At 46.5% G+C, this 25,023-nt stretch overlaps 2 protein-coding genes across 3 annotated transcripts; one reads left to right on the top strand and one right to left on the bottom strand.

Moving 5' to 3' along the window:
* Positions 1-5,589: 5,589 nt before the first annotated feature.
* On the top strand, positions 5,590-9,900 carry LOC123092787 (calmodulin-lysine N-methyltransferase). The gene is made up of 7 exons (XM_044514616.1): positions 5,590-5,811; positions 6,851-7,073; positions 7,275-7,354; positions 8,122-8,182; positions 8,590-8,705; positions 8,896-9,028; positions 9,438-9,900. Exons 1-7 carry the CDS (start codon positions 5,673-5,675, stop codon positions 9,730-9,732), a joined length of 1,047 nt encoding a protein of 348 aa, XP_044370551.1. The 5' UTR covers positions 5,590-5,672; the 3' UTR covers positions 9,733-9,900.
* A 3,933-nt stretch (positions 9,901-13,833) lies between these two features.
* LOC123092786 (thaumatin-like protein 1) lies at positions 13,834-16,470 on the bottom strand. Of its 2 annotated transcripts, XM_044514614.1 has the most exons (4): positions 15,921-16,470; positions 15,126-15,813; positions 14,996-15,038; positions 14,173-14,399 (listed from the first exon to the last, which is right to left on the bottom strand). In XM_044514614.1, exons 1-3 carry the CDS (start codon positions 15,973-15,975, stop codon positions 14,996-14,998), a joined length of 786 nt encoding a protein of 261 aa, XP_044370549.1. In that variant the 5' UTR covers positions 15,976-16,470; the 3' UTR covers positions 14,173-14,399. The 2 variants fall into 2 exon arrangements, with proteins under 2 accessions (XP_044370548.1, XP_044370549.1); XM_044514613.1 differs by lacking the exon at positions 14,996-15,038 and having other exon boundaries at positions 13,834-14,399; positions 15,921-16,459.
* Positions 16,471-25,023: the final 8,553 nt, after the last annotated feature.

Here is a 25,023-nt window from a genome sequence, read left to right as displayed (position 1 = left end):
ACTTAATCCCTAGTTTCACCACTGTCAAGGGATCTAAGTGTCAAGTGTGTGTGCAAGCTAAGCAACCTCGTAAGTCTCACGTGACTGCGGAGACGAGAAACCTTGCACCACTAGAACTTATACATTCAGATCTATGTGAAATGAATGGTGTTTTGACAAAAGGTGGAAAGAAATATTTCATGATGTTAATTGACGACTCCACTAGATACTGCTGTGTGTATCTTCTGAAATCTAAGGATGAGGCTTTGAACTTTTTCAAGATCTATAAAGCTGAAGTGGAAAACCAACTTGATCGAAAAATCATGAGGCTTAGGTCTGACCGTGGTGGAGAGTATTTTTCCAATGAATTTGATGCTTTTTGTGTGGAACATGGTATAATCCATGAGAGGACGCCTCCCTACTCACCTCAGTTAAATGGGGTGGCCGAAAGAAAGAACCGTACTCTAACTGATTTGGTTAACGCCATGTTAGACACATCGGGTCTCTCCAAGGCATGATGGGGGGAGGCGATATTGACAGCGTGTCATGTCCTAAATCGAGTCCCCACAAAGAACAAAGAGATAACTCCATTCGAGGAGTGGGAGAAGAAAAGGTTAAAACTCTCTTATCTGCGAACATGGGGTTGTTTGGTGAAAGTCAATGTTTCAATTCCAAAAAAGCGAAAACTTGGACCAAAGACTGTGGATTGTGTTTTCTTGGGATATGCTTTTCATAGCATTGGCTATAGATTCTTGGTTGTAAAATCTGAGGTACCTGATATGCATGTCGGTACGATCATGGAGTCGAATGATGCGACTTTCTTTGAAGATATCTTTCCCATGAAGGATATGGCTACCTCATCTAATCAGGAGATGCCTAGTTCATCGAATCAGGAACCAGTTACAATTACCGAACCTGCCATTTCGATGGAACACTTTGAAAGTCCTGTGGAGGAGAACAATGAAGTTCCTATTAGGAGCAAGAGACAGAGGACTGCAAAGTCCTTTGGTGATGATTTTCTTGTGTATCTCATAGATGACACTCCCAGTTCTATTTCAGAGGCCTATGCATCTGAAGATGCTGACTACTGGAAGGAAGCAGTTCGTAGCGAGATGGATTCCATCTTGGTGAATGAAACTTGGGAGATAACTGATCATCCTTATGGGTGCAAACCTATAGGATGCAAATGGGTATTCAAGAAGAAGCTTAGGCCTGATGGTACTATTGAAAAGTACAAGGCTCGGCTCGTGGCTAAGGGTTATACCCAAAAGGAAGGTGAAGATTTCTTTGATACTTACTCACCTGTGGCTCGACTGACCACTATTCGAGTTCTACTTTCACTAGCTGCCTCACATGGTCTTCTCGTTCATCAAATGGATGTTAAGACTGCTTTCCTAAATGGAGAGTTGGATGAGGAAATTTATATGGAACAACCAGATGGGTTTGTAGTAGATGGTCACGAAGGGAAAGTGTGCAAGTTGCTAAAGTCCTTGTATGGACTCAAGCAAGCACCCAAAAAGTGGCATGAGAAGTTTGAAAAAACTTTAACAGCTGCAGGCTTTGTTGTGAACGAAGCTGACAAATGTGTGTACTATCGCCATGGTGGGGGCGAGGGAGTTATGCTTTGCTTGTATGTTGATGACATACTAATTTTCAGAACAAATCTGAATGTTATTAAGGAGGTCAAGGATTTTCTATCTCACTGTTTTGAGATGAAGGATTTAGGAGTGGCTGATGTCATTCTGAACATCAAGTTGTTGAGAGATGATGATGGTGGGATTACATTGCTTCAATCTCACTATGTGGAAAAGATCTTGAGTCGCTTTGGCTATAGTGACTGCAAGCCCTCTCCAACACCATATGATGCTAGCGTGCTGCTTCGAAAGAATCGAAGAATTGCTAGAGATCAATTGAAGTATTCTCATATTATTGGCTCGCTTATGTACTTAGCAAGTGCTACAAGACCTGACATCTCTTTTGCTGTTAGCAAACTGAGTCGGTTTGTTTCAAAACCAGGAGATGTGCATTGGAAAGCTCTAGAGAGAGTTTTGCATTATTTGAAAGGCACTACGAATTATGGAATTCACTACACTGGGCATCCAAAGGTGCTTGAAGGGTATAGTGACTCAAACTGGATCTCAGATGCTGATGAGATAAAGGCCACAAGCGGTTATGTATTCACTCATGGAGGTGGCGCTGTTTCTTGGAAGTCTTGCAAGCAGACCATCTTAACGAGGTCAACTATGGAAGCAGAACTCACAGCACTAGATACAGCTACGGTCGAAGCAGATTGGCTTCGCCGACTCTTGAATGACTTGCCGGTTGTTGAGAAACCTGTACCGGGTGTCCTTATGAACTGCGACAATCAAACTGTGATCACGAAAGTGAGCAGCTCAAAGGATAACATGAAGTCATCAAGACACGTTCAGAGAAGGTTAAAGTCTGTCAGGAAAATGAAAAACTTCGGAGTTATTGCATTGGATTATGTCCAAACATCTAAAAATCTGGCAGATCCTTTTACTAAGGGTCTATCACGTAATGTGATAGATAATGCATCAAGGGAGATGGGTATGAGACCCACAATATGAGTTGTTCACAGTGGTAACCTATTCTTTGTGATCGGAGATCCTGTGAATTAGATGTGGAAGACAAGCTGTTGGTCAACTGAGAGGAGAGTATCCCTACTATTCACAATACTACTCCATGAAGATGCAATACTCTCCTAATCTGCATGGCAGGTTGATGTATATCTTAATGTGTTTTAAGTGGCTTATTTAAGCAGAGATGTTATCCTGCAGAACATCTTTTGAAGAACACACCTATATGAGTCTGATTGTCAAACGTCGCAATCTATGAGAGTAGGGTTCTCTCTAGTAAACTCATGAAAGGTCATGGAGTATGACGCATAAGCTCCACCCGCGGGGAAGACCCACGGTAGCCACGTATCGGTCAAGGCTTTATGTGAAGCCAGATTCGCAGAAAACTTGCAGTTCAAGGCCCAGTCCACTGTTCAAGTTGCTTACTAGTGTAGCATAGAGTTCTAGGTGGAAGTTCAACTTAATAGTCTCCACTGCAGTACCGGTATATAAAACAGTGTTTTGGAACCAAAGGCAAATTTCTGTGTGCCTCTGGGATCTGGTGGGGATTGCTGGAATTTGGTCTATTTTGGGCAGCCCAATAACTATTTCAGAAATTTCTAATAAATCCTAGAGGCCCACTTAGCCCATTTGTGCAAGGCAAGGGATACTACTAAAAGTTTAGTCCCACATTGCTAGTTTAGTGGGAGTTGGACCTCCTTATAAGGGGGGGGGGGTTCTTTCCCCACTTGTATGAGCATGAGAACAAGAGGGACATCCACGCGCACTCCTCCTCCGTCGCCCACCTCGCCACGCCTCGTCACGACGCGCCGCGGGTTGCGGGAATGAGCCGAGCCGATGTCTAAATTTTTGCCACGCACTACGGGTATACGAAAGGTCACTCGGGAGATGGAAAGTTTTGCTGTAGTGGAGATTAAATACGAACGCTGCACCCTTCGGCTGCTGTCTGTTCGTTTCATCTCCCTCGGTCCCTTCAGCTCCCGGCGCTGTCCTCTCGCCTCCTTCTCTTGCGCCTATAAAAGGGAGGTCGCTCCTCTCAGCAAGACGCACCAGAACTACTTCTTCCTCTCGCCACCGGTTCCTGAGCACTGCGCTGCTGCTACGATCTTCTCCATCCCGGCTTGCGGCATGCACCGCAGGTCGGGACAGTAGGCCTCCGAAACCGCACTCTTTGAGTCCTGTACGGGAGAAGGGTGATAAGGTTTTTGGGGAGCGCTCTGCGCGACTACTGACATCTTCATCACGGAAGCCCCGGACTCCAACGGCTACTTCCCCGACGACGACTTCTTCCCCGACGTCCACGACCTCCTCGACCGCATGGCTGGCGAGGACATCGAACCCAAGTCCAGCGCTCCTGCTGCTGCTGCCTCGTACGTGTTCGTCCCCTTTCTATTAGAGGTTCTGCTACAGTTCCTTGTTCTAGTGTTTGCCCTGGATATGTTAGACTCTATTTCATATATGCTCCTTGCTATACTGTCCGCTCAAGATATGTTTAGTTACGGTTCATATATGAAGATGTTGTTTACCTTCCCTTTGTCAAATCGCATGGCCTGTTTTATCACTGCTACACTACTCATGCTTTATCTAGTATTTCTGTTAATAAAATCACTCGATAAATTGCTCATATTTCCAACAGTTTCTTTCCCTATGTTTCTCCCATTCCTTTCTCTTTACATTGTGCCACCATATTGATATGCACATGCGATATCTAAACTAATTGAATGCAACACGGCTTAGAACAACGTCAAAAGAAATATTCCCTCTGTCCCATTAATATAACAACACTTTTGACACTGGTGTAGTGTCAAAACCGCTCTTATATTATGGGACAGATAAAGTAATACATTGGATAGTTGTTTCTAAAAATTTAACATCATGATGATGAGTTAAGAATCAAGGCACTTCCCGTGCCCTTAATAGCAATGTTGGCGCCTAATTCAGAATCCAAATTCTTCTTGTGCACGTGTTTTGAGTTCTAAATATTATTTGGATGGGAATATTTTAGAGACTGAATCGAAAAAGGACAGTCGTATACATTCTGTTGGCATGTTTATGACCGACGGAGGGTGTGTGGAGCCATATCCTCTTTCGGAATCCGGTTGGTTTAGGTTTTCAATGTACTGTCTAGATTCGGTCGGTCTCCGGAGTTTCTATAGGCCTTTATCTGTGTTTTCTTCTCCTAGACGACGCCTTCATTCGTAGATCGCAGCCGCCAGCCTCTTCGTCTGGATCGCCGACTTTTGGGTCACTGCTTCTACAAACTCCTGGGTCAAAAAAGGTTTTCCCTGCCATGGCGGCATCGAGCTAAGCACATGGCGCTGCCGTGGGATGAAAGAGAAAGAAGACTTCGGCACAGCCAATAATTTGATTGTTTTTTATGTATGGGTGTGTATGGAAGGACTTGTGATACTTAATATATGGGGCCTTATGCCTTTTCTTGTGAAAGGGCGTCGCTATGCGTCGGTTGGCGGATTTAAAAGATCCGCCGCCTTGCGAGCCGTTGGATCTAGCGGATTGAGCGTTCTACCAACTTAAGTCGTGTTGCAAGAAATTTCTACAATATGAGTCATGTTGCAGAAAATCTTGCAACATGAGACAAGTTGATTTTCTTTTTTATTTTGCAATAGAGGTTTCGTTACAGTGTTTTTGCAACAAAGATCTTGTTGCAATTTAATTTATTTTGCAACATAAGTCTAGTTGACATTTTTTTTACAGTGGAGGTCTTGTTACAATTTATTTTTGCAACAAAGACCTTGCTCTGCAGAAACTAATTACTATAGCGGATAGCAAGCAGCAAGCAATGGTCACGTCGGACACGCAAGACACACGTCTCATGGACGACAGGACGATGCTGACGTGCGATCCATCGGTTGAAGCCAAGCATTTAAAAAAAAACTGTAAGACAGAATATGCTCATTCTCACATTTCTTGATCAGAAAACGAATAAGCTCACTCATTTTCTGATAGAAGTGATTGCGTGGCCAATTGAGCCCAAGCTGGTCTGGCTGAACCATGCACATACGACCGCGTCTGAATCGATGCTTCCCGAGGAAAAACAAACTGAACCAGACATCTCGGGCTCCCTTCCCAGTCCCCATGGGATCCTCCTCCCCTTCCCCGTCGCCGGAGCCGCCGCAGTCGTCCGCTCCTGCCGGTGGAGCCTCCAATGCCAGCCTGCGGTGGCACATCCTCCGCCGCGCCCTGCTCTCTCGCTCCGCCTCTCCCCACGCATCAGGTCCGGCCGTTTCCGTCCTCTTCCCGCCCCACAGCAGATTTTGTAATCGGATCGATTTCGTTTAGCTCCCGGTTCCGCTTGATCTGCCGCTGTCAGGCGGTCCAGTAGACGAGATAGCTTCCTAGGTATGCACGGTGAAGAAGGCTTCGCGCCGTAATTATCTTCACTCTCGACACCTCCTCGTAGCACCGATACTCGGGCTATACCTTCTGACTAAACAGGAAGAGTGTGGGTGGGTCTCTTGATTTACTAGTCCTGTAATGCAGGAGGAGCATCAGAAGATCAAGATATAACACGATTGCTGTCAACTGCTTATTATGCAATTCCAGCTCTGAATTCATGTGCCTGCAAAGTTTTAATTCAGACAAAATGGTTAACACACATATGATTGTGGCACATGCCATTTGTGTTTATAACCAAGTACTTTGTAGGGGAAGTCCCGGCATTTTAAATAGATACCTAGATTTGCATCCGTCGAGACTTGAACCCAGCTGGTGGGATTGTAGATCCAGTCCCGCAACTGAATGAGCTTGGCCCATTTCCCTTACATCTGAGTATTTGATTAAAAGAAACAGGTCTAGCTTGCTCTGGAGTATGATTTCTTGTTTGAATGAGATGGTGCATGAGGTTCTTGCTTTAAAACCATGTACTGTTATGCATATGGGCAATATGCTCGCAGCTTATCCTTTGATATTAGCAGTACTGTATGCACTTGTGAATGCTAAATGCACACTTAGTTAGCCATAACTGTTTTTAAATACGAAAATTCTCACCATTTTCATCTCGGTAGACCCTGTTTAACTGTAAGGACATGTTTACAGTCAATATTAGCTGTTTTATAGTACACAACATCACCGTAATTTCCTTTCATTTCGATGTCATTCTGGTGACTGTAATGCAGCTGGCTTTCTTTGTCAGTGTTGTTTCTATTTAACCTTTTGCAACTTGAAGTAGTCCCCCCATCCCCCAAAACACCCACTCAAATCTGTAATTTCTACCTTTTAGAGGTTAACATTTTTTAATTCGTTCTTATACACAGAGGGAACTTCTAGTGACCCGCAGGAGAAAGGTGATACCAACAAAATTTCAAGGAAGACGTCGCGTGGTTTTAATCTGATCGAGTGTCACACAGTGCCGATTTCGCAGTTAAATAAATCACAAGGAGGTTCATTAAATGGAAATGAAAATGGTGTGGAATGCCAAAGAGATGTTTATGTTTGTTATAAGCTGCCGTGTGGAGGTTCACCGGAACTTAATGTAATGTAAGCAGTCAACTATTTTCCCCGTAGTTACTGTCATACTGAATGCAGTTTTTCTCCTGTTGTAGTACACACATTGGTCTTCTACTTGTTTTCTGATAAAATCGGGAATCACATTTTTCTCTTTCTGTCCAGTAAGCCCCACCAATTAGAAAACTAGAAATGTTCGCTATAATTCCCTAGTTTAATATTGTTTGGTTACAGATACAGAAGAGATGATTCCCTGGAACTAAATGACATTGAAGCTTCCAACAGATTCAATATTGACACCACTGGACTTGTATGTAAGTTTCTTGTTCAAGCTGATCTATTATCTTTGTTATACCATGGATTATATCATTCTATCTGTTAGCCTAAGTTCCCCTGTATGGTCATGTTTATCTCATCAGTTGCAGTTATTGGTTTAGTTGTCATAAGTTACTGCCTGCCAATTGAAGAGTTCTCAATTTTTTGTTTGGAATGTAAAGAACGGGCTGACTCTTTGTGTGGAAAGGGAATATAAACATATTTTTTCTATGCAAAATATGAACTGTTTGGTTCCTTGTTCACTTTACTTACCTTTCCTGTCATTTTTGGCCAAGTAAGGTGTTTGAAGGTCCTTATGCATAGGAAGTTAGCCTGGTTGGACTAGAAACAGCAATCTCACATATCCAACAGACTCTTGAAGCTATCTATTACAATATTCACCCATATTAACAGTATTCATGCCCTCAAGATCTAAAATGGTTCGATCATTTCTAGTAAACCACCTAACTGGCTTAGCTTCCGGCCAGGTGAAAAAAAGATGCTGCATTAATCGCATGAGTCTAGTATGGTTAACCTAGAGCTTCTGATGTAGGACTGCTATACAACTGCAGATTTGATAGTGTCATGGCTAATATATACTCCCTCCGTAAAGAAGAGTGTTTAGATCACTAAGTAGTGATCTAAACGCTCTTATATTTGTTTACGGAGGGAGTAACTCTGAATTCTTTGTTGTTCTTACACCCACTATGCTGCTCATGTGGTACTGTTCATCTATGTCTATCTTTATGGTTTCTCTTCCTTGAAGGTTGTTGGCCGTCTGAAGAGGTCCTTGCCTTCTACTGTATCAACCATTCAGATATGTTCAGGTTTGTAGTGAGCTGTATTTACCCATGTAACGTACTTGGATTAATTCGTCTTACTTTATCAACAGTACGCTTGCTTTTGCAGATTGCATGACATGCTTGAGTAACTTGAGTTGCTCATTTTCGAGTAAATTGCACAGATATTCCACTTGTCCTGAACCTGATTTGGAAGATTTCAACCCACAGTTCTAGGTAGGATTCATGAGTGCTCAAAACTATCACAGGGTCAGATATTTTGATCTCTTTTTTAGCCTTGTAATAGTTTTCTGCTCTCATGAATCCTACATTCCTACCTAGAACTGTGGGTTGAATTTTTGTTTTAGCATACAAACATCTATTGCTGCTTTGACTAGATTCACTCTACGTGCTAGTGCTATTCTCAGATTATTTTCCTTTCAAATTCATTATAGGTCTAAAAGGGTGCTTGAACTTGGAGCCGGTTACGGATTGGCGGGACTTGTTATTGCAGCCAGTGCAAATGCTGGTGAGGTTGTTATTTCTGATGGAAACCCACAAGTAGTTGGATGTATCCTTCTTAATGAGTTATATAAAAGCTGTTGCATAGTTTAAAGTTTGTTAGTATTAATGTAATATGACCTACATACTACAAGTGTTATTTTTTTGCTACTTTTCGTGACTACTGTGACTCAACCGCAAATAAAAACGGGCTGTTCTAGATGTTACCTTTTATGGCTTTGTAATCCATTAACCCTCAGATATCCAGCAGAACATATCCATCAATGCAGAAACTTTTGGTCAAACGAAAGTTAAACCTATGACACTGCACTGGGATCAAGAGCAAGCTTCAGACATGTTGAACTCTTTTGACATCATTGTTGCAAGTGACTGGTATGTTCTACCCCTTACCACTTCATTATTCTTTAACACTAATCAACTACTACTGCTGAGTGCCATTTGCTTTGTCAGTGGTATCCTGTAATGTGGTGGGGCTGTAATACTGATTAGGTGAAGAAGTTGGAGTTTCTTCCATTGTGTGAAAAATATAGAACTGTTTAAAAAGTTATATGATTGCATCTGCGCTTTGATTGGACCATCATTCTTTCATATGGATCCAGTCAAAAACTCAAAATACAGAAATTGCTAAACTTGTATTCCCCCCTGCTGAAGAGATGATAGTAATTGTACAATTTATAGCGCAACCAGCCTACTCTAGGTCAAGTCGGCCTCTAATATACAAACACCAGAGAGTTTTCAGTTTTACCTGGATTGTCTTATTCACATTTCACTTGTCTTGCAGTACATTTTTCAAGCAATTCCATCGAAGCCTTGCCCGGACAGTCAAATCTTTGTTAAAGCATTCAGAGACCTCGCAGGCTATCTTTCTGAGCCCGAAGAGAGGTGATTCACTCAACAAGTTCCTAGACATAATCAAAGAATATGATTTATGTTATGAGTTGATAGAGAACTATGATTCCACTGTCTGGAATCTGCACAAAAGCTATTTGGCGGGAGATGACACATCGTGGCCCAACTATAACGAGGAGCATTGCTACCCTTTGTTGGTCAGAATTACCTTTGGACATTTTGTTTGATCTTAGATGTGTTCATTTGTATGCATTAGCACAATCTGTTTGTTATTCTTCTCTATGGAATACAACAGTGTAATATCTGTGACTGAATCTAGTTGATTTTTTTCCATGACATCATCCCATTTTCTCGAGTGACAGAAAGATGGTAGACACACTGGCAAATTCCATTTACTCACCGGTCTTCTAAATCCTAAATATTTGACGAGTGTAATTCTTCTAGTAGATTCATAGCAGCCAACAGTGGCTAATGACTTTGTTGGTTCCTTCTTCAGTATTGTTCATTTTGGTCCCCATCCGTAAATTTGCAACTGATGCAGCACTCATACACCTGTAACTTGGTTACTTTACTTGTGACATCGTTTTGGTATTCAAAAATATCCATCCATCTATTTGCTCTTTCTAGAGTAATTTAGCATATCAATTACCATTTGTCACTGAGATTAGTCATCATGAAGCTTGCTAATCTTTCGAGCCAGAAGATTCCACATCCCCCTTTTGTGCAACTGTGACACTCTAATATATCTTTGTTTTGATTAGCATATGCTTTTAGGCGGCGGTGCCAAATTGATTATCCGTTGATTAGACGTTGCTGGTTGAAACCGATGTTATTTTGAGCTGTTTTCTCTGGCTTTGCGTCGACTCAGTTGACGTCCTTCACCACGTACGTTAACCCAATCTAGTGGTTGATGTATCACGTCCTCTATGTTCTTTTATGAACTGACGCCTCATTGCCTCGTCAGATTTACAGTTGGTTGTTATCTACTCCTACTAATTGCTGTTCAAACAGCTTTTCTAGTGCTGACTGGACGAAAGCGATCTTCAGAACCGCTAGAAAGTTTCCACGGGCAGATGATACGCAGCTGCTGATGCTTCTGAACTTGTTGTAGGTAAGATCTCAAGCTCATCTACAGTCAGATCTCCTAATTTTCGTGACGCCACTGTACTAATTGCATAGTTTTGATTTCCGTAACAATATGTGCGTGGTCAGTAGCTGACAACTATGAATAATATAACCCGTATGGTAACGATGATCCCACAAGTAATGGCCGTCACAACGGGATCAGCCCATTGATATTTCAGTGATATTGCTTTGATTAAACGTCTTCATCAACTGCCTCATTAGGTCCAGCGTTCTTGTCAGTCCCCCATCTGCCCTGGGGCTAGGGGATCTTACGACGAATGTGCGTATTCCATGAGAAAAGGTGGCTTCTTTTCAGCACATTGCATTGCAACGACAATACGAGGAAAAAGCCGTCCACTTTTATGAAAGCTTTCCGAGCACTTGCTTATTAGACACCATGTGTTAGCTTCCAAGGCCTGTCGGGAAAATGAGGTTTATGCTCGTTTTTCTTATGTAGATATATATATGTTGGTATTGCTGTGTGCGTGCGGCTTGGAACTTTCGGCCTTAGGTCTGACTAAGTGGATTATGGAACTTGCTGTCCACGGGTAATCCCGTTTTTAAGGATTGCCCATGGAGCTGAAAGTGATGCTGCAGTGATCCTCTTTAGGCTTTACCTGCTAGTAACCCTCTGTATTTTGATGTACCCCTTCGTTTCTAGATAAGGCAGATAAAAAGGTCTCCCCCTTCTGGAATTTTAGGGCAGATTAGCAAATACCCCGCAAAAAGGTTATATTTGCCCCCCCGCAATGAACACCTTGAACGTGTAGATATTAAGTGATGATCAACGACTGTCATCGCTCGGGAGCTTCTCTGTTCATTCTCACGCCGTTGCCACCACAACTCTGACGGCTACACTGAACTGACAAGCCTCCCTGAGCTATTAAACCCTCTCCGCCATCGTTGGATCGCATCAACCTCTTTCCCAAGCTTGTACTCCCTCCGTCCGAAAATACTCGTCATCAAAATGAATAAAAGGAGATGTATCTAGATGTATTTTAGTTCTAGATATATTTCTTTTTGTCCATTTTAATGACAAGTATTTTCGGACGGAGGGAGTAATAGGCTAGCTCTAGCGTAAAACCCTAGATCGTAATCGATAGAGCTGTGTTGATCTCTGAAACCTGGTATCGCTACACTAAAATCGGGCTAGATCGTGTGTAGTTCTACTTAATCGTGTTGAGATCCTGTCAATCACCCGCTCGCCGAGAGTAGGCGCGCCAATGCACCAGGTGATAGCCGATAGCAACGTAATGATGGCCTATTCTCAGTCGCTAAGCATGCATGTGAGGCGGCAATGCTGATTGCATGGACGGGGGATCCGAGGAAGGCATGTTCCATTCCATAACGATGGATCTATCAAAGGCAAGCAACCTGTTTTAACTGTTGTCGGCGGCACCGATCCATTATTCTCTCTCTTTCCTCTTTACAAGTACCCCTTTTGCTACCAAAAAGGATTTCCCTTTGGGATCCTTTATCACCGGATTGTTGTGAATGCACTCAACTTTTGACTCAAGATTCCTCAAGCCTAGCTTAACAAACTGAAATCACAGCTGATCTCCCTTTCAGTTCATGAGCAACATGGGAGTCAACCAGAAAGGTGAGGGTGCAAGCATAAGCAACCGCCCTGGCCAAGCACAACCACCTGCAAAGTGTAGTGCTATTTGGCAGAAAGAGAGGCAGTGACAGTGCTGCTGCGCCACAACCACAAGAGTGCCGAATATACTAGTCTCTGGATACGTACTTAGCGCAATCACAAGGCCATATTTTTTCTTCCTTGGTGCTGTGCTGCGTCTTTTCTACAGTAGGCATAGCTGCAGTGACGATGATCTAACTGTGCTTGTATTCTAACGAGAGATCCAAGTCGCGTATCAGATTCGGAAGTTGGTCTCGTCGTCAGCAGGAAAACGACCCGGTCGGTGGGCGATCCCTGTCGCGGTTAGCCCACAGCCTCGTGCGATGGCGTCGTCTCTGCCTCAAAGTAACATGTGGCCTTGCTTGCACTACTTTAAGTCAGATTTCCGGCAGTCCCGGCGATCCTCAGGTCCATGAGCCACACTGCCATATCGGAGAAACTGGCCGATTCGGCCACGGAAAGGCGACGGGTCTCCAAGCTAAAACCATGGCCGCCTCATCCATCTCCGATGTAGGTAGCCGCTGCGTGTCCCGTCGCATGGATCGGGCGGTTTCGCCATGAGAGTAGTTGGTAGGTACTATGAGCTTCGCTGCAACCTACTGACTGATTGCTTTCATCTGAACCTCCCGAGCAAGATGACTAGTGCCAGTAGGTCACTATTGCCCCACACGGAATAACATCCAGCATGCGGAAGCTAAAGGTGATATGATTCTGGTAGGTACTACGCCGTTCGTTCCTAGGCAGGAACAAGAGTAGGCACCGAGCTGAACTGAACCTTCCTTTGGCCACACTCACCAAAAAAGCAGTGGACCAAATGAAGGGAACGGCCACCACCGCCGGCCGTGTCCATGTCCTCCCCTCCCCACAAGGCCACCACGCACGCCCGCCGGGCCTGCATCTTGCTTGCTTGGTCCTCCCAGATGGCGCCGCACACCCCATGTGCCAAACACCAAAGCTTGCGCCATCAATCTGCACGGTACTGACTTGTAAAGTATTTTGTAGTGTACAACTTGTCGTGGTAGGAGTGGTATTCTAGCATTTCCAGTCCATGCCGCCAACTCAGCCATTACCGGGCCACTCGTTTCATCTTCCTTTTAGCTGTTGATTGAGTGCCAATCATCAGCTGCAAGCAAATGTTTGGTGAATGTTCCAGTATTATTATGAGTGTCTGGCAGCTAGACTGGCAGTGACAATGGATGGAACTGCCACATCTCTCACTGGTTATGGTTATGGCAAATCAGCGACATCAACAGTGCGGTAAGCAAAGCACTGTGACACTACAGAGCAGAGATAACATGCCAGGTATTTGTACGTCCTGTTCATTACTGAAACGATGTGAACTTGAGCCTAATCTTCTCTTCGTGCATATCATAGCTTGACCAGGTTTAGCCTCTGACAGCTGAGAGCAAATCCCGGAATAAGTGCATTGATCAGGTTATAGTTTGTTCGCCACTAGCGATCGGCCGGAGAACTGGACGGCGAGTGCATATATACAATCATAGATAGCTCTCGGGCAGCGGGCCGGGCTCATCAAGAGCCACCATTCGAATTTCTAGTACCATGCGTGTAAGAATCTTTTTTACCAGTAGTATATTTCCTTTGTACTCCACAGCCGTGCAAACTAGAAAAAGAAAATGAAAAAGATGGATGGATGGATTTTACAATGGCGTCCCCACTCGCCGTGCACATCAACAACGGCCCATTCTTTCCGCGAGCGCCGACGGCGGCAGCAACGGCAGGGGAGCGCGCCGTCTCGCTTTCGCTCCGGTGACCCGTGCCGACTTGCAAACAGTGTGTTCTTCTGTTCAACTTCTGACCAAAACCTCTCTGTTTTTTTTTGGATGGATGGATATGGCTGGTCCTTCCCTTCTACTGATCTTAATTTGATGCTATAGAAGCAACCGGAGGATGAACAGTGCGAGTGGCGCGGCCGGGATCATCGCCGTCGTCCTCGGCGTCGCCGCCGACATGTCGCCGGTGGCCATGTTGGCGAGCCAGGAGTTGTCCCCCAGTATCACGCCCTGGCCGTCGGCTTGGCCACCTGCTTGCCTCGGCATCATCGGGGGCGCGAACCCTGTCGAGCCCGGCATCGTCGGCGTTGGCACCACCGTCGCCCCACCCGCCGATTTCAGGCTGCACACGAAAAGAATAGCGGAGTATGATGAGCTGAGTTCACGATCAATGCTCCAACTGGTGCGTGCTCGAATGAATGCATGCGTGCAGTAAAATAAAAGAGGATCAGGTCAGGAGAAACATAATCTAGCACTGAAAGCTGTTTTTTGCGCTTTCCCTTTTACCCTTTCCGCTAAAGTGTTACGGTAGTTTCATCGCGACATCGGCCATCATTCATATAGCCTGACTTCATCACAAGATAAGAAAATGACTGCGCTGCCCTGACGACTGACGTTGATGTGCAAACCGACGGCGGTAAAAGTGAGAGCCACAGGGGGTCAAACCTCCCTCGACAAGCTAAGCACCCACTAAATGCAACATGAATGAGACATCTACTACCCAATAATATACTGGTAACTCCAGACTGATCATCACAGTGCATCATCTTCCAAGCCTCTCGCTCTCACTGTCCCCTTCCGTTTCGTAAGCACGGCATATCGGAATACCGCGCACTCGCAAGCATTTTGTATGTGAGATAAGGTGACATGGAGTGCCCATTGTTCAGGCACCAACCATCCATGCCGATTTCATCATCGTGATCGTGTCCCCATGCTTACCTAACAGTGCGTGCAAATCATGGTGTGATTAACCACGCACGACCTAAGCGTCACGCGAAAGCAAGCATTAGCTAGTGATTAGTAAATGCAGTGGTTAAGGCGCGTGGTGGGCATGGACAGGAGTATGGACCTTGGGGTGGCGACGGGGCAGAAGGTGATGGTGTAGTCGCGGCCGCCGGCGCAGGTGAAGGTGCTGGTGGGGTCGTCGAAGGCGTAGCTGTAGGAGCGCGGGCACGCCAGCTTGAACGCCTGCGAGTAGGCTGTGGGGTGGCAGGTGTTGGGGTTGGCGAACGCGCCGCTGCAGCAGTATTCCGGCTTGCCGAACGCGTCGCACGCGCTCCGGCACGCGCCGCCGCCCGCAGACCGGAGCTCCGTGGGGCACCGCAGGTTCAGGTCCGCTGAGCAGCCCGCCGCGGCGCACGTCGTGCCGGTGGGGCTGCTCCCCGCGGGCTCCACCAGGATCGGCAGGTTGTAGCCGTCCACGAGGCTCACGTCGTAGAAGTCGTTGTGCCCGCCGCCGTCGAGCGTGAACTCCGCCAGTGTCGCGGGCGTCGCCCCGTCCCGGCCGGCGCACTCCAGCGTGCCGGTGCCGCAGTCGCCCGTGGCGCACGCGAACCGCCCGGCCGCGTCCTGCGCGCAGCCCGTGCGCGCCCACATCCGGCCTGACCAGCCGGTCGGGAACGGCAGCGCGCGCGCCGCGCCGGGCGGGAGCGCGAAGCCCGTGGGCTCGATCCTCGCCGTCCCGGCGTTGGACAGGATGCCCGGCCACACCGTCCCCGTGCACCGGTTCAGGAACGTGAATGTCACAGCTCCACCCTCTGCACCAAGCAAACACAACACAAATACGATGTCAATTCAGCTCGTCATTACAAGAACTCCTCCTACAATCAACTTCACTCGATTTCTTCTACGACGATCGAATTACCTCTCAGGCATATACAAAGCAGAGCAACGACGACGCAAACTCTTTGGATTCCCATGTTCTGTTCTTGAAGCAATGCAGCTCGGCTTGGTGCTGGTGGTCACTAATGGCGAGGGCAAGGAGAGGTATATAGTGTCATTACAGCGTAGACGCAGACGCAACCTGTCAGTATCAGTACTGGCAGTCCAGCAACTCCGGCTCCAGTACTACTAGTTTAGTACAGCAGTGGGAGACAGTAGAGGGAGGTAGAGAAGTCTCGGCCTGGGAGGGAGGAGCAACCACCCATAAACTATCAGGATTAGGATGAGAGGCAGAGGCTAGAGAGTGGAGGAGCGGGAAGAAGGGGAATCTGAGCACTCCCTCCATGGCCGTATTTATAGCCTTAAGAGCGGCCGTTCACTGACCAGCTTTTATCATGCTTTCACTTTACTGAAGAAAGAATGGAATGGGGCTTGATTGGATTCAGATAACCTTTTCTTCTCTGCAATTTGCATCCGGAGGCGAAGGTCTAGGGCTAATTGTTCCCTGCTATTTCCACCATGGGCCGATCAGGATTATATCGGGGTTTGGTGCTTGGCTATGGCCGTATCTTTTGGCAGAAAGGCGCGGATTGTGCGATGAGATTTAGTGGAGGGCCAGGATGGCTATGGCTTAACCGACAGTTGTGGGGATTATTGAAGGATAAGATAATGGAATGGAGGAACCTTGCTGAAAATCTTGTTGACAATCTTGGTGCTGAATGCATCCAAGCTGATCTCTGAAAGCTCAGTAGTCGGCACTTGCATGTGCACTTATAATCCGGTTGTTGCTTCGTTTCTGAAGCGAGCAGTAAATGTCTTGAGAGAGATGGAAAACTGAAGAACTGAGATGGTTAGTGCTGGCAATCAGCTATCCAATAAAAGAGTGTTGTTCCTTAAATGACGTACTGTGTGCTTCAAGTTTACTGGACCGTCATATCTCGGTGACGTATCTGTGCAGTCTGACTTGCTGATGTGAAGAGAGTCAAGTTAATTCAGTGCAAGAAGTGAAGGCTGAAATACTGAACAGCTCGCTGCTACGCATTACAGCGAGGCAACGTTCTGAAACGAAAGATGAAGTCCCATGTGCTTATCTTATCCACACAAAAAAAGTCCCAGGTGCTTAGATCCAAATAAAATGGCACTTAGTTTCAAAGAAAGAAAAAGGAAAAATGGCACTTGGTTAGTCGGTAGACGGTGACGGTTTTGGCAAGTATTTGAAGACACTGTCTCTCGTCTCTCACTCCCTCTCTCTGACGGTTTTGGCAAGTATTTGAAGGCACTGTCTGTCATCTCTCTCTCTTTCTCTCTCTCTCTCTGAGGAGCCGTATTTGAAGACATGCCTATATTATGTCCTAAATATGTTCAGGTTTAGTTCTTGACACTTTGATGGATTTGCGAGAGGTGCATCCCAAGGGTGACAGTTAAATTTTCTCTTGCGAATGGTTAGGCGATCTAGAGGCGATTCTCTCCACCATTTTCTGATGTGTGCGCTGACGCCCGTCTACCGCAAATCTAAGCCCCCAGCAACCCGACCACCGCAAATCTAAGCCCCCAGCAACCCAACCACCACATTGGGTAGCCATCTGACCACATCTTGTCACCCATCCACCACAGAAGCCTTTGGTGTGCGGCTAGGGCGCACAATCGTACACCACTGGTAAACCCTAGTTCCCTTCTCCTGAGTCTTTGATTCCAGTTGTCCACGGAGCAGATGGATCGTGTGAAAGGCCTGATGAAGGGGTTGAAACCGTTCGATCTAGAGAGTAATGGGGGGAGGATTGCATGGAGTGATGGAAAGAAGATGGGAGTTGCGAAACTACAAGCTTTGCGAAAACTCATGTTGGATAGCTTTGCGGAAAGGATGGCATTGAGGAGGATATGGTGCCTGCCGAGAGGTTTGGATTGTAAAGATTTGGGAAACAACATTTTCATATTCCCCTTTCATCAGAAGTCGGGCAAAATAAAGGCGCTTGACGAGGGGCCTGGATGTTTTGAAAGACTTTGCTACTATTGGGAGACTTTTGATCTTGCAAATGTGAAGGAGTATGTGTTTTAGAAGATCCCAATCTGGGTCTATGTGTTTGATCTGCCTCTAGGGATGATGTGCCGTGTGGTGGGTTCGGTTGTAGGAGACATCATTGGTGACCGTTGGAGGTTGATGCTGGATTGATGTAATGGCAGTGGGAAAATTTTCTATCACTACTAGGAAAAACCTTATACACAGAATCTTACTAGCAGCGCGCTTTAAAATAGGGCGTTATTGTTATCTAGCAGTAGCGCGTGTCAAAAAAACTCGTTGCTGAAATCAAAATAATAGTAACGCGTCTGTAGTAAGCCGCAGTACTGCTATAATTGCCACGATCTCGCCGCCAAGCTAGTTATAGCAGTAGCGCCTTATTCTAAACCGCGCTACTGTTATTGATCTTAGCAGTAGCACCTTTTGACAAAGCTTGCTACTGCTAAGTTTAGTCCACTCCTTGCACCTAAGTTTAGTCCCACCTCGCTCCACGAACAGGGTTTTTACCACCTTAAATATGTTACTTCTCAAACTATCACAACCACTTGGTCTTCATTGAACTCTATGTGTAGAATTTGTGGCAGCAATATGACTCTTCTCCGGTTCCTAAACCGGTGAGGAGTCATATTGACAATTCAGATTGTACACAAAAAGATCATTGATGACAAATGTATTTTTGATGTTTATTTTTACATGCTTAGACTTAGCAGTAGTGCGTTTTGGCAGAAGGTGCTACTGCTACGGGAGTAGCAGTAGCGCGTTTCCCTAAAGCGCACTACTGCTAAAGCCATCATGTCTTCCCCAACCAGCCGCCCCTCACTCTCCTCTCTCCACTCCACTCACTCTCCCCCGCACCCCATCGTCTGCCGCCGCGGCATTGCCACCCACTTCTGCCGCAGTCGCCCCCTCCCTCCTCCATCCCGCCGCCGTCACCCCTTGTCGATGTCAAAACCGGCGGATCTCGGGTAGGGGGTCCCGAACTGTGTGTCTAAGGCTAATGGTAACAGGAGGCAGGGGACACGATGTTTTACCCAGGTTCGGGCCCTCTTGATGGAGGTAATACCCTACTTCCTGCTGGATTGATCTTGATGATATGAGTATTACAAGAGTTGATCTACCATGAGATCGTAGAGGCTAAACCCTAGGAGCTAGCCTATGATTTTGATTGTTGTTGTCCTACGGACTAAACCCTCTGGTTTATATAGACACAGGAGGAGGCCAGGGTTACACGGAGTCGGTTACAAAGAAGGAGATCTAATATCCGAATCGCCAAGCTTGCCTTCCACGCAAAGGAGAGTCCCATCCGGACACGGGACGAAGTCTTCGATCTTGTATCTTCATAGTCCAACAGTCCGGCCAAAGTATATAGTCCGGCTATCCGGATACCCCCTAATCCAGGACTCCCTCAGTAGCCCCTGAACTAGGCTTCAATGACGATGAGTCCGGCGCGCAGATTGTCTTCGGCATTGCAAGACGGGTTCTTCTCCAAATCCAGAGTACCTATCATAGCGAACAGTGTTCGGCTTCCCATTAATGTCGTACTCCTCGGCTTCTGTGCTTCAATAATGGCTATCTCCATGTGTCGAGTGAATACAAGGAGCCGGGGCATTTTACATTTGCCACTCTGACCCTGTAAGCGAACCGTCTATTTGAAGAGACGGGGATCCTCAGATCCAAATCTCACCATCTCCCCCAAGCAAGCATTCAACAGAGCGCGCCCGAAAAACCATTCCATCATGGCCGGTCGCCGTAGCTCCTCTTCTTGCTCCCGTAGCTCTACGCCGGGTGATTGGAAAAAGTGTTCTGTCCCCCATAGCCGTTTAGTAGAGTTGCAGACCCAAGGGTTTCTTCCACCTGCATATATGGTCCCCGTCCGAGTCAGACTAGCCACCTATAACGGCGGGGAGCAAGCGGAGAACTTTCCTAACCCATCTAGGGGGGGAGCGGATATGCCTTGTCCCATATTTACTGAGAGGACTTGGGTTTCCAATCCACCCATTCCTCCGCGGGCTCCTGGAGTTCTATGGCCTCCAGCTGCATAACTTCACCCATGCCTCCATACTGCACATCTCAGGTTACGTTGCCTTCTGCGAGCTATTTCTGGGCTGCGAAGCTCATTTCGAGTTATGGAAGAGGCTATTATGCCTCATCCCTCGCAATCAGGAGGGATATATATATCAAGTGGGCGGAGCCGAAATATGGCGCGTCGCCCAGGCCGGATACCTGTCCGGCACTTCAAAGAAGGCATCCGAAGACTGGCCTTCAGAGTGGTTTTATGTAGATGATGTTCCCCTTCCGGACCCAGTCCGGCCAGGCCTTCCTGAGTTCACCAACGCCCCGCTAAAGAAACGCCAAAGTTGGCGCCCTTGGAGCCCCCAGGAGGAAGACGACAGGGAAGTGCTCTATCTGATGGGTAGGATAAAAATACTAGCCCAATCAGGACTGACAATAATAGAAGTTATGTCAATATGCATAATGCGGGGGGTGCAACCACTTCAATATTGGGGGAAACCCATGTGGCACTTCAACGGAGAAGATGACGCCACCCGCTGCGGTCGTAAAGGTCCGGACTCTGCCACCGCTCTGGCGAGAATATTGTCCGATTTGTATAAAGGAGAAGAAGAGGAGTTCCTCCGCATTAAGCCGTGGGATGGTTTTTCCATGTACAACCCCCCAAGCTGGGTAAGTTGTCATTCTTCACTCAACTCTATTCACTCTTGTGTCCTTTGTCACCACCACTCACCTTGCTATTTTTAAAGCAGGAACTGAAAAGGGCCGTGAAGGAGTTCAATAGCCCATCTCCGCAGCCAGAGGATCCTGGCCGGGCTCTCGACCCCGGACTTGAAGAAGATCCGAATATATCCGTGGAGCTTGTCGACGGGACATTCTATCAAGCAAGTTGTGACGGCGCCTTGGTGGCCATCCTCGCCGATTATCCCGGGCTGCTCCCGGTGTCGAATGTAAGTAAAGCCGGAGCCCTAACTTATGAATTATGCCATACCTTATGCACACATGTTGCATTTTTATAGAAACGGCCATCGCCACGCCGTGCTGAGCCCGCGGGGGCTCATCAGCAAAGGGCACCCGGGTCGGGCAGGCTTAAGAGGATATACGGGTAATAAAATTTGATAAGTATGCGAAGGATATACGGGTAATAAAATTTGATAAGTATGTGTAGCAGTAGCCCCTGAGACTTGAAACAGTTGGCACAACTGATTTAAGGATCATTGTATGTGTAGGTTCTTGTAGAGAAGAATACCCATTTATCTCAAGAGCTGGAGGAATGCAAGGCCCAGCTAAAGGCTGCAGTTGCCGGACTAGAGGAGCCCAAAAAGGCCTCTTCTGGTAATACTTGCCTTGATAAAGGAATTTGTAAGGACGTATACCAGTTATTTATTCGGCATGGTTTACAAATCTAACAAAAGATTCTACAGACAATCCCGGAGAGAATCCGAAGATCATGAAAAAGAATGAGCCATATCTGCGAAGTTAGCTGAAGGCGGGCGAGCGTGTGCTGATGCAGGTTATTCAAGAGAAAAATAATCTCCAAGATGCCAATATCTGACTGAGCGTCGAATTGGCAGTTGTTCGGGCTCAGCTTGCTGACTCCGTAAAGGAGAACATGAGGCTTCGACGCGGCATTTATAGTAAGTGCTTAAACGAACTGCAGAACAGTTCGTCGAGGAAGCAAATTAACAGAGTTATGTCTGTAGGTATGCTGACGGGCCGTCCTGAAGAGGAGATGCCCGGATCCGCGGGTGATTTGCTGCAAGATCTTTCACAACTGCACGAACGAGCTCGACAGGTGATGCAGTGTATTGCCCAGGCCTTGTGGCTGTCCTCTTCCCTGCCAGGAGGCATGGGCGAGCTTGTGGAGATGCTCAAAGGAGCACGGCGGCACTTCTGATTATGGAAGATATCAGCTTGCCGACAAGGTGCAAGGGAAGCCTGGGCCATGGTGAAGACGCGATACGCCAAGGCTGACCCAAACCATATGGCCGAAGTCGGGTCGGTGGGGTCAGATGGGCAAAAGATTCCCGTAAGTCTGGTATATGACCAGGTAGCGTTAGCCGCAAAGTATTCCCAACAGGATTGTAGGCTAGACAGCCTGTTGGATGGTATAGAGGAAGAATATAGCTAGTCCAAATGACTATGTAATTCAATGGACCTATGTAGTCCCTAGCCGGATTGAAAATCATTTGTCATGGCGGACCTTTTCGCTTCAGCCCCCTGGACCCGACAGTCCGGGGTATATCGAATACCCGCTCAGTTATGTAAAACCGGGGTATGCGTGGAAACCAGGCTTAAGGGTCATAAGTGCTTGAACAGACAAGTACCCAACTAGTTATGTTATATTACATGGATAGTAAGAAACATCTTCCAGAGAGAATAGTTCTGTTAGGGGTTCCTTTCCCTGGGTACGCATGCATCGATGTGCATGTCCGAACTGCGAACAGAAGTGCAGGAAACAAAACATCTGGGGATTCACGTTGTAATGAACAAAAAACATCTTTTGTTTACCAACCAAATATTCCCTTAAGAACGCTAGCTTTTGGCTTCACCCAGTCTGAGGTACATATCCGACTGAACCGGCAGTAACAATCGCAGAGGTGCTCCCCTTATGCCCTAGCCGAATTAATGGGAATGTAGGGCATAAACACAAGAGCCAGGCAACCCAGCATGGCCAAAACTTAAGTCATATCGATGCATATAATGGTGAAGAAAAGGCACATATGGAAAAAGACGCATATGTGGTGGGCAGGAAGCCATAAGAGTAATTATATTCAGCTTCCGTATAGGAAGCCCCCAGGTATAGTGATCGCACATAATGCGGCCGGAGCGATCAAAGCATCCGTACAACATTTAAGGCTTTATGTGAAAAAGGTAAAGAGGGCGAGAAAGGAAGAAGGAGAACATAATTGAAAGAGCGGAGTTAAGTAGACGAACACTGAGTTCGGCACTAGGTGTAGAATCTTTGGAGTCTGGCCGCGTTCCATGGGTTCGGCTCGAGTCTGTTATCAGATGTATTGCGCAGTCGGTACGCTCCTCCGGTGAGAACTTTATCAATGATGAAGGGACCCTCCCACTTGGGTTTGAGCTTGTCCTTCTTCTTCTCCGGTAAGCGTAGAACGAGTTCGCCAATGCGAAATGGGCTTTTGCAACGTCACGCTCCTCCTCCAGGACATCTAAGTTGTCCTACCGATCTAGCTTGGCTTCCTTCTCTTCATACATGCGCACACGAGGTGAGTCATGGATTATGTCGCAGGGTAGCACTGCTTCTGCGCTGTATACCATAAAAAATGGTGTGTATCCGGTGGTATGATTCGGCGTGGTCCGCAGCCTCCAGAGTACGGAGTCGAGCTCCTCGACCCAGTGTGTGTCCGATTCCTTCAAGGATCGCACTAGTCTGGGTTTGATGCCGCTCATTATGAGACCATTTGCATGTTCGACTTGACCATTTGTTTGGGGATGATAGACAAAGGCGTAATCGAGCTTAATGCCCATGTTGCCGCACCAAGTTTTCACCTCGTTGGCTGTGAAATTTGAGCCATTGTCAGTGATGATGCTGTGGGGGACGCTGTAACGGTGTACAACCCCTGATATGAAGTCTATCACTGGTCTGGATTCGGCCGTTTTAACTGGTTTGGCTTCTATCCATTTGGTGAACTTGTCTACCATGACCAATAAGTATTTTTTCTTATGGCTTCCCCCTTTAAGAGGTCCGAACATATCCAGCCCTCAAACCGCGAAAGGCCAAGTTATGGGGTTTGTTTGGAGAGCGGTAGGGGGCATATGGCTCTAATTGGCGAAGAGTTGGCAACCAACGCAATGTTGGACAAGGTCCTGTGCATCTGCCTGGGCTGTCGGCCAGTAAAAACCTGTACAGAAGGCCTTGCTTACAAGTGCCCGAGCTGCAGCGTGGTGCCCGCCGAGTCCGACATGGATTTAGGCCAAGAGCTGTCGTCCTTCCTCTTCGGAGATGCATCTTTGGAGCACTCCGATGGAACTTTTCTTATAGAGTTCTCCTTCATGGACTTTGTAGGCCTTGGAACACCGCACAATACAACGTGCCTCATTTTGGTCCTCAGAGAGCTCTTGCCTATTTAGGTAGGCCAAGAAGGGCTTGGTCCACGGGGCGATGACAACCATGATTTCATGGACCGAAGGTGTTATTTCGGTGACAGAGCCTCCGATTACGTCAGATGGTTCAGAATCTGGGGTTGTGTTCGGAGCTGGATGATGTCTACTACACAACCCTCTTCTTGTAGACGTTGTTGGGCCTGCAAGTGCACAGGTTTGTAGGACAGTAGCAAATTTCCCTCAAGTGGATGACCTAAGGTTTATCAATCCATGGGAGGCGTAGGATGAAGATGGTCTCTCTCAAACAACCCTGCAACCAAACAACAAAGAGTCTCTTGTGTCCCCAACACACCCAATACAATGGTAGATTGTATAGGTGCACTAGTTTGGCGAAGAGATGGTGATACAAGTGCAATATGGATGGTAGATAAAGGTATTTGTAATCTGAAATTATAAAAACAACAAGGTAACTAATGATAAAAGTGAGCGTAAACGGTATTGCAATGGTAGGAAACAAGGCATAGGGTTCATACTTTCACTAGTGCAAGTTCTCTCAACAATAATAACATAGATAGATCATAGAACAATCCCTCAACATGCAACAAAGAGTCACTCCAAAGCAACTAATAGCGGAGAACAAACGAAGAGATTATGGTAGGGTACGAAACCACCTCAAAGTTATTCTTTTGGATCAATCTATTCAAGAGTTCGTACTAGAATAACACCTTAAGACACAAATCAACCGAAACCCTAATGTCACCTAGATACTCCATTGTCACCTCAAGTATCCGTGGACATGATTATACGATATGCATCACACAATCTCAGATTCATCTATTCAACCAACACAAAGTACTTCAAAGAGTGCCCCAAAGTTTCTACTGGAGAGTCAAGAACGTGTGCCAACCCCTATGCATAGGTTCATGGGCGGAACCCGCAAGTTGGTCACCAAAACATACATCAAGTGGCACATGATATCCCATTGTCA

Source organism: Triticum aestivum, chromosome 4B (genome assembly GCF_018294505.1).
Source record: "Triticum aestivum cultivar Chinese Spring chromosome 4B, IWGSC CS RefSeq v2.1, whole genome shotgun sequence".
NCBI classification, from domain to species: domain Eukaryota; kingdom Viridiplantae; phylum Streptophyta; class Magnoliopsida; order Poales; family Poaceae; genus Triticum; species Triticum aestivum.
Note: the sequence above shows the minus strand (reverse complement) of the source record. Positions and strands in the feature narration are given on the sequence as shown.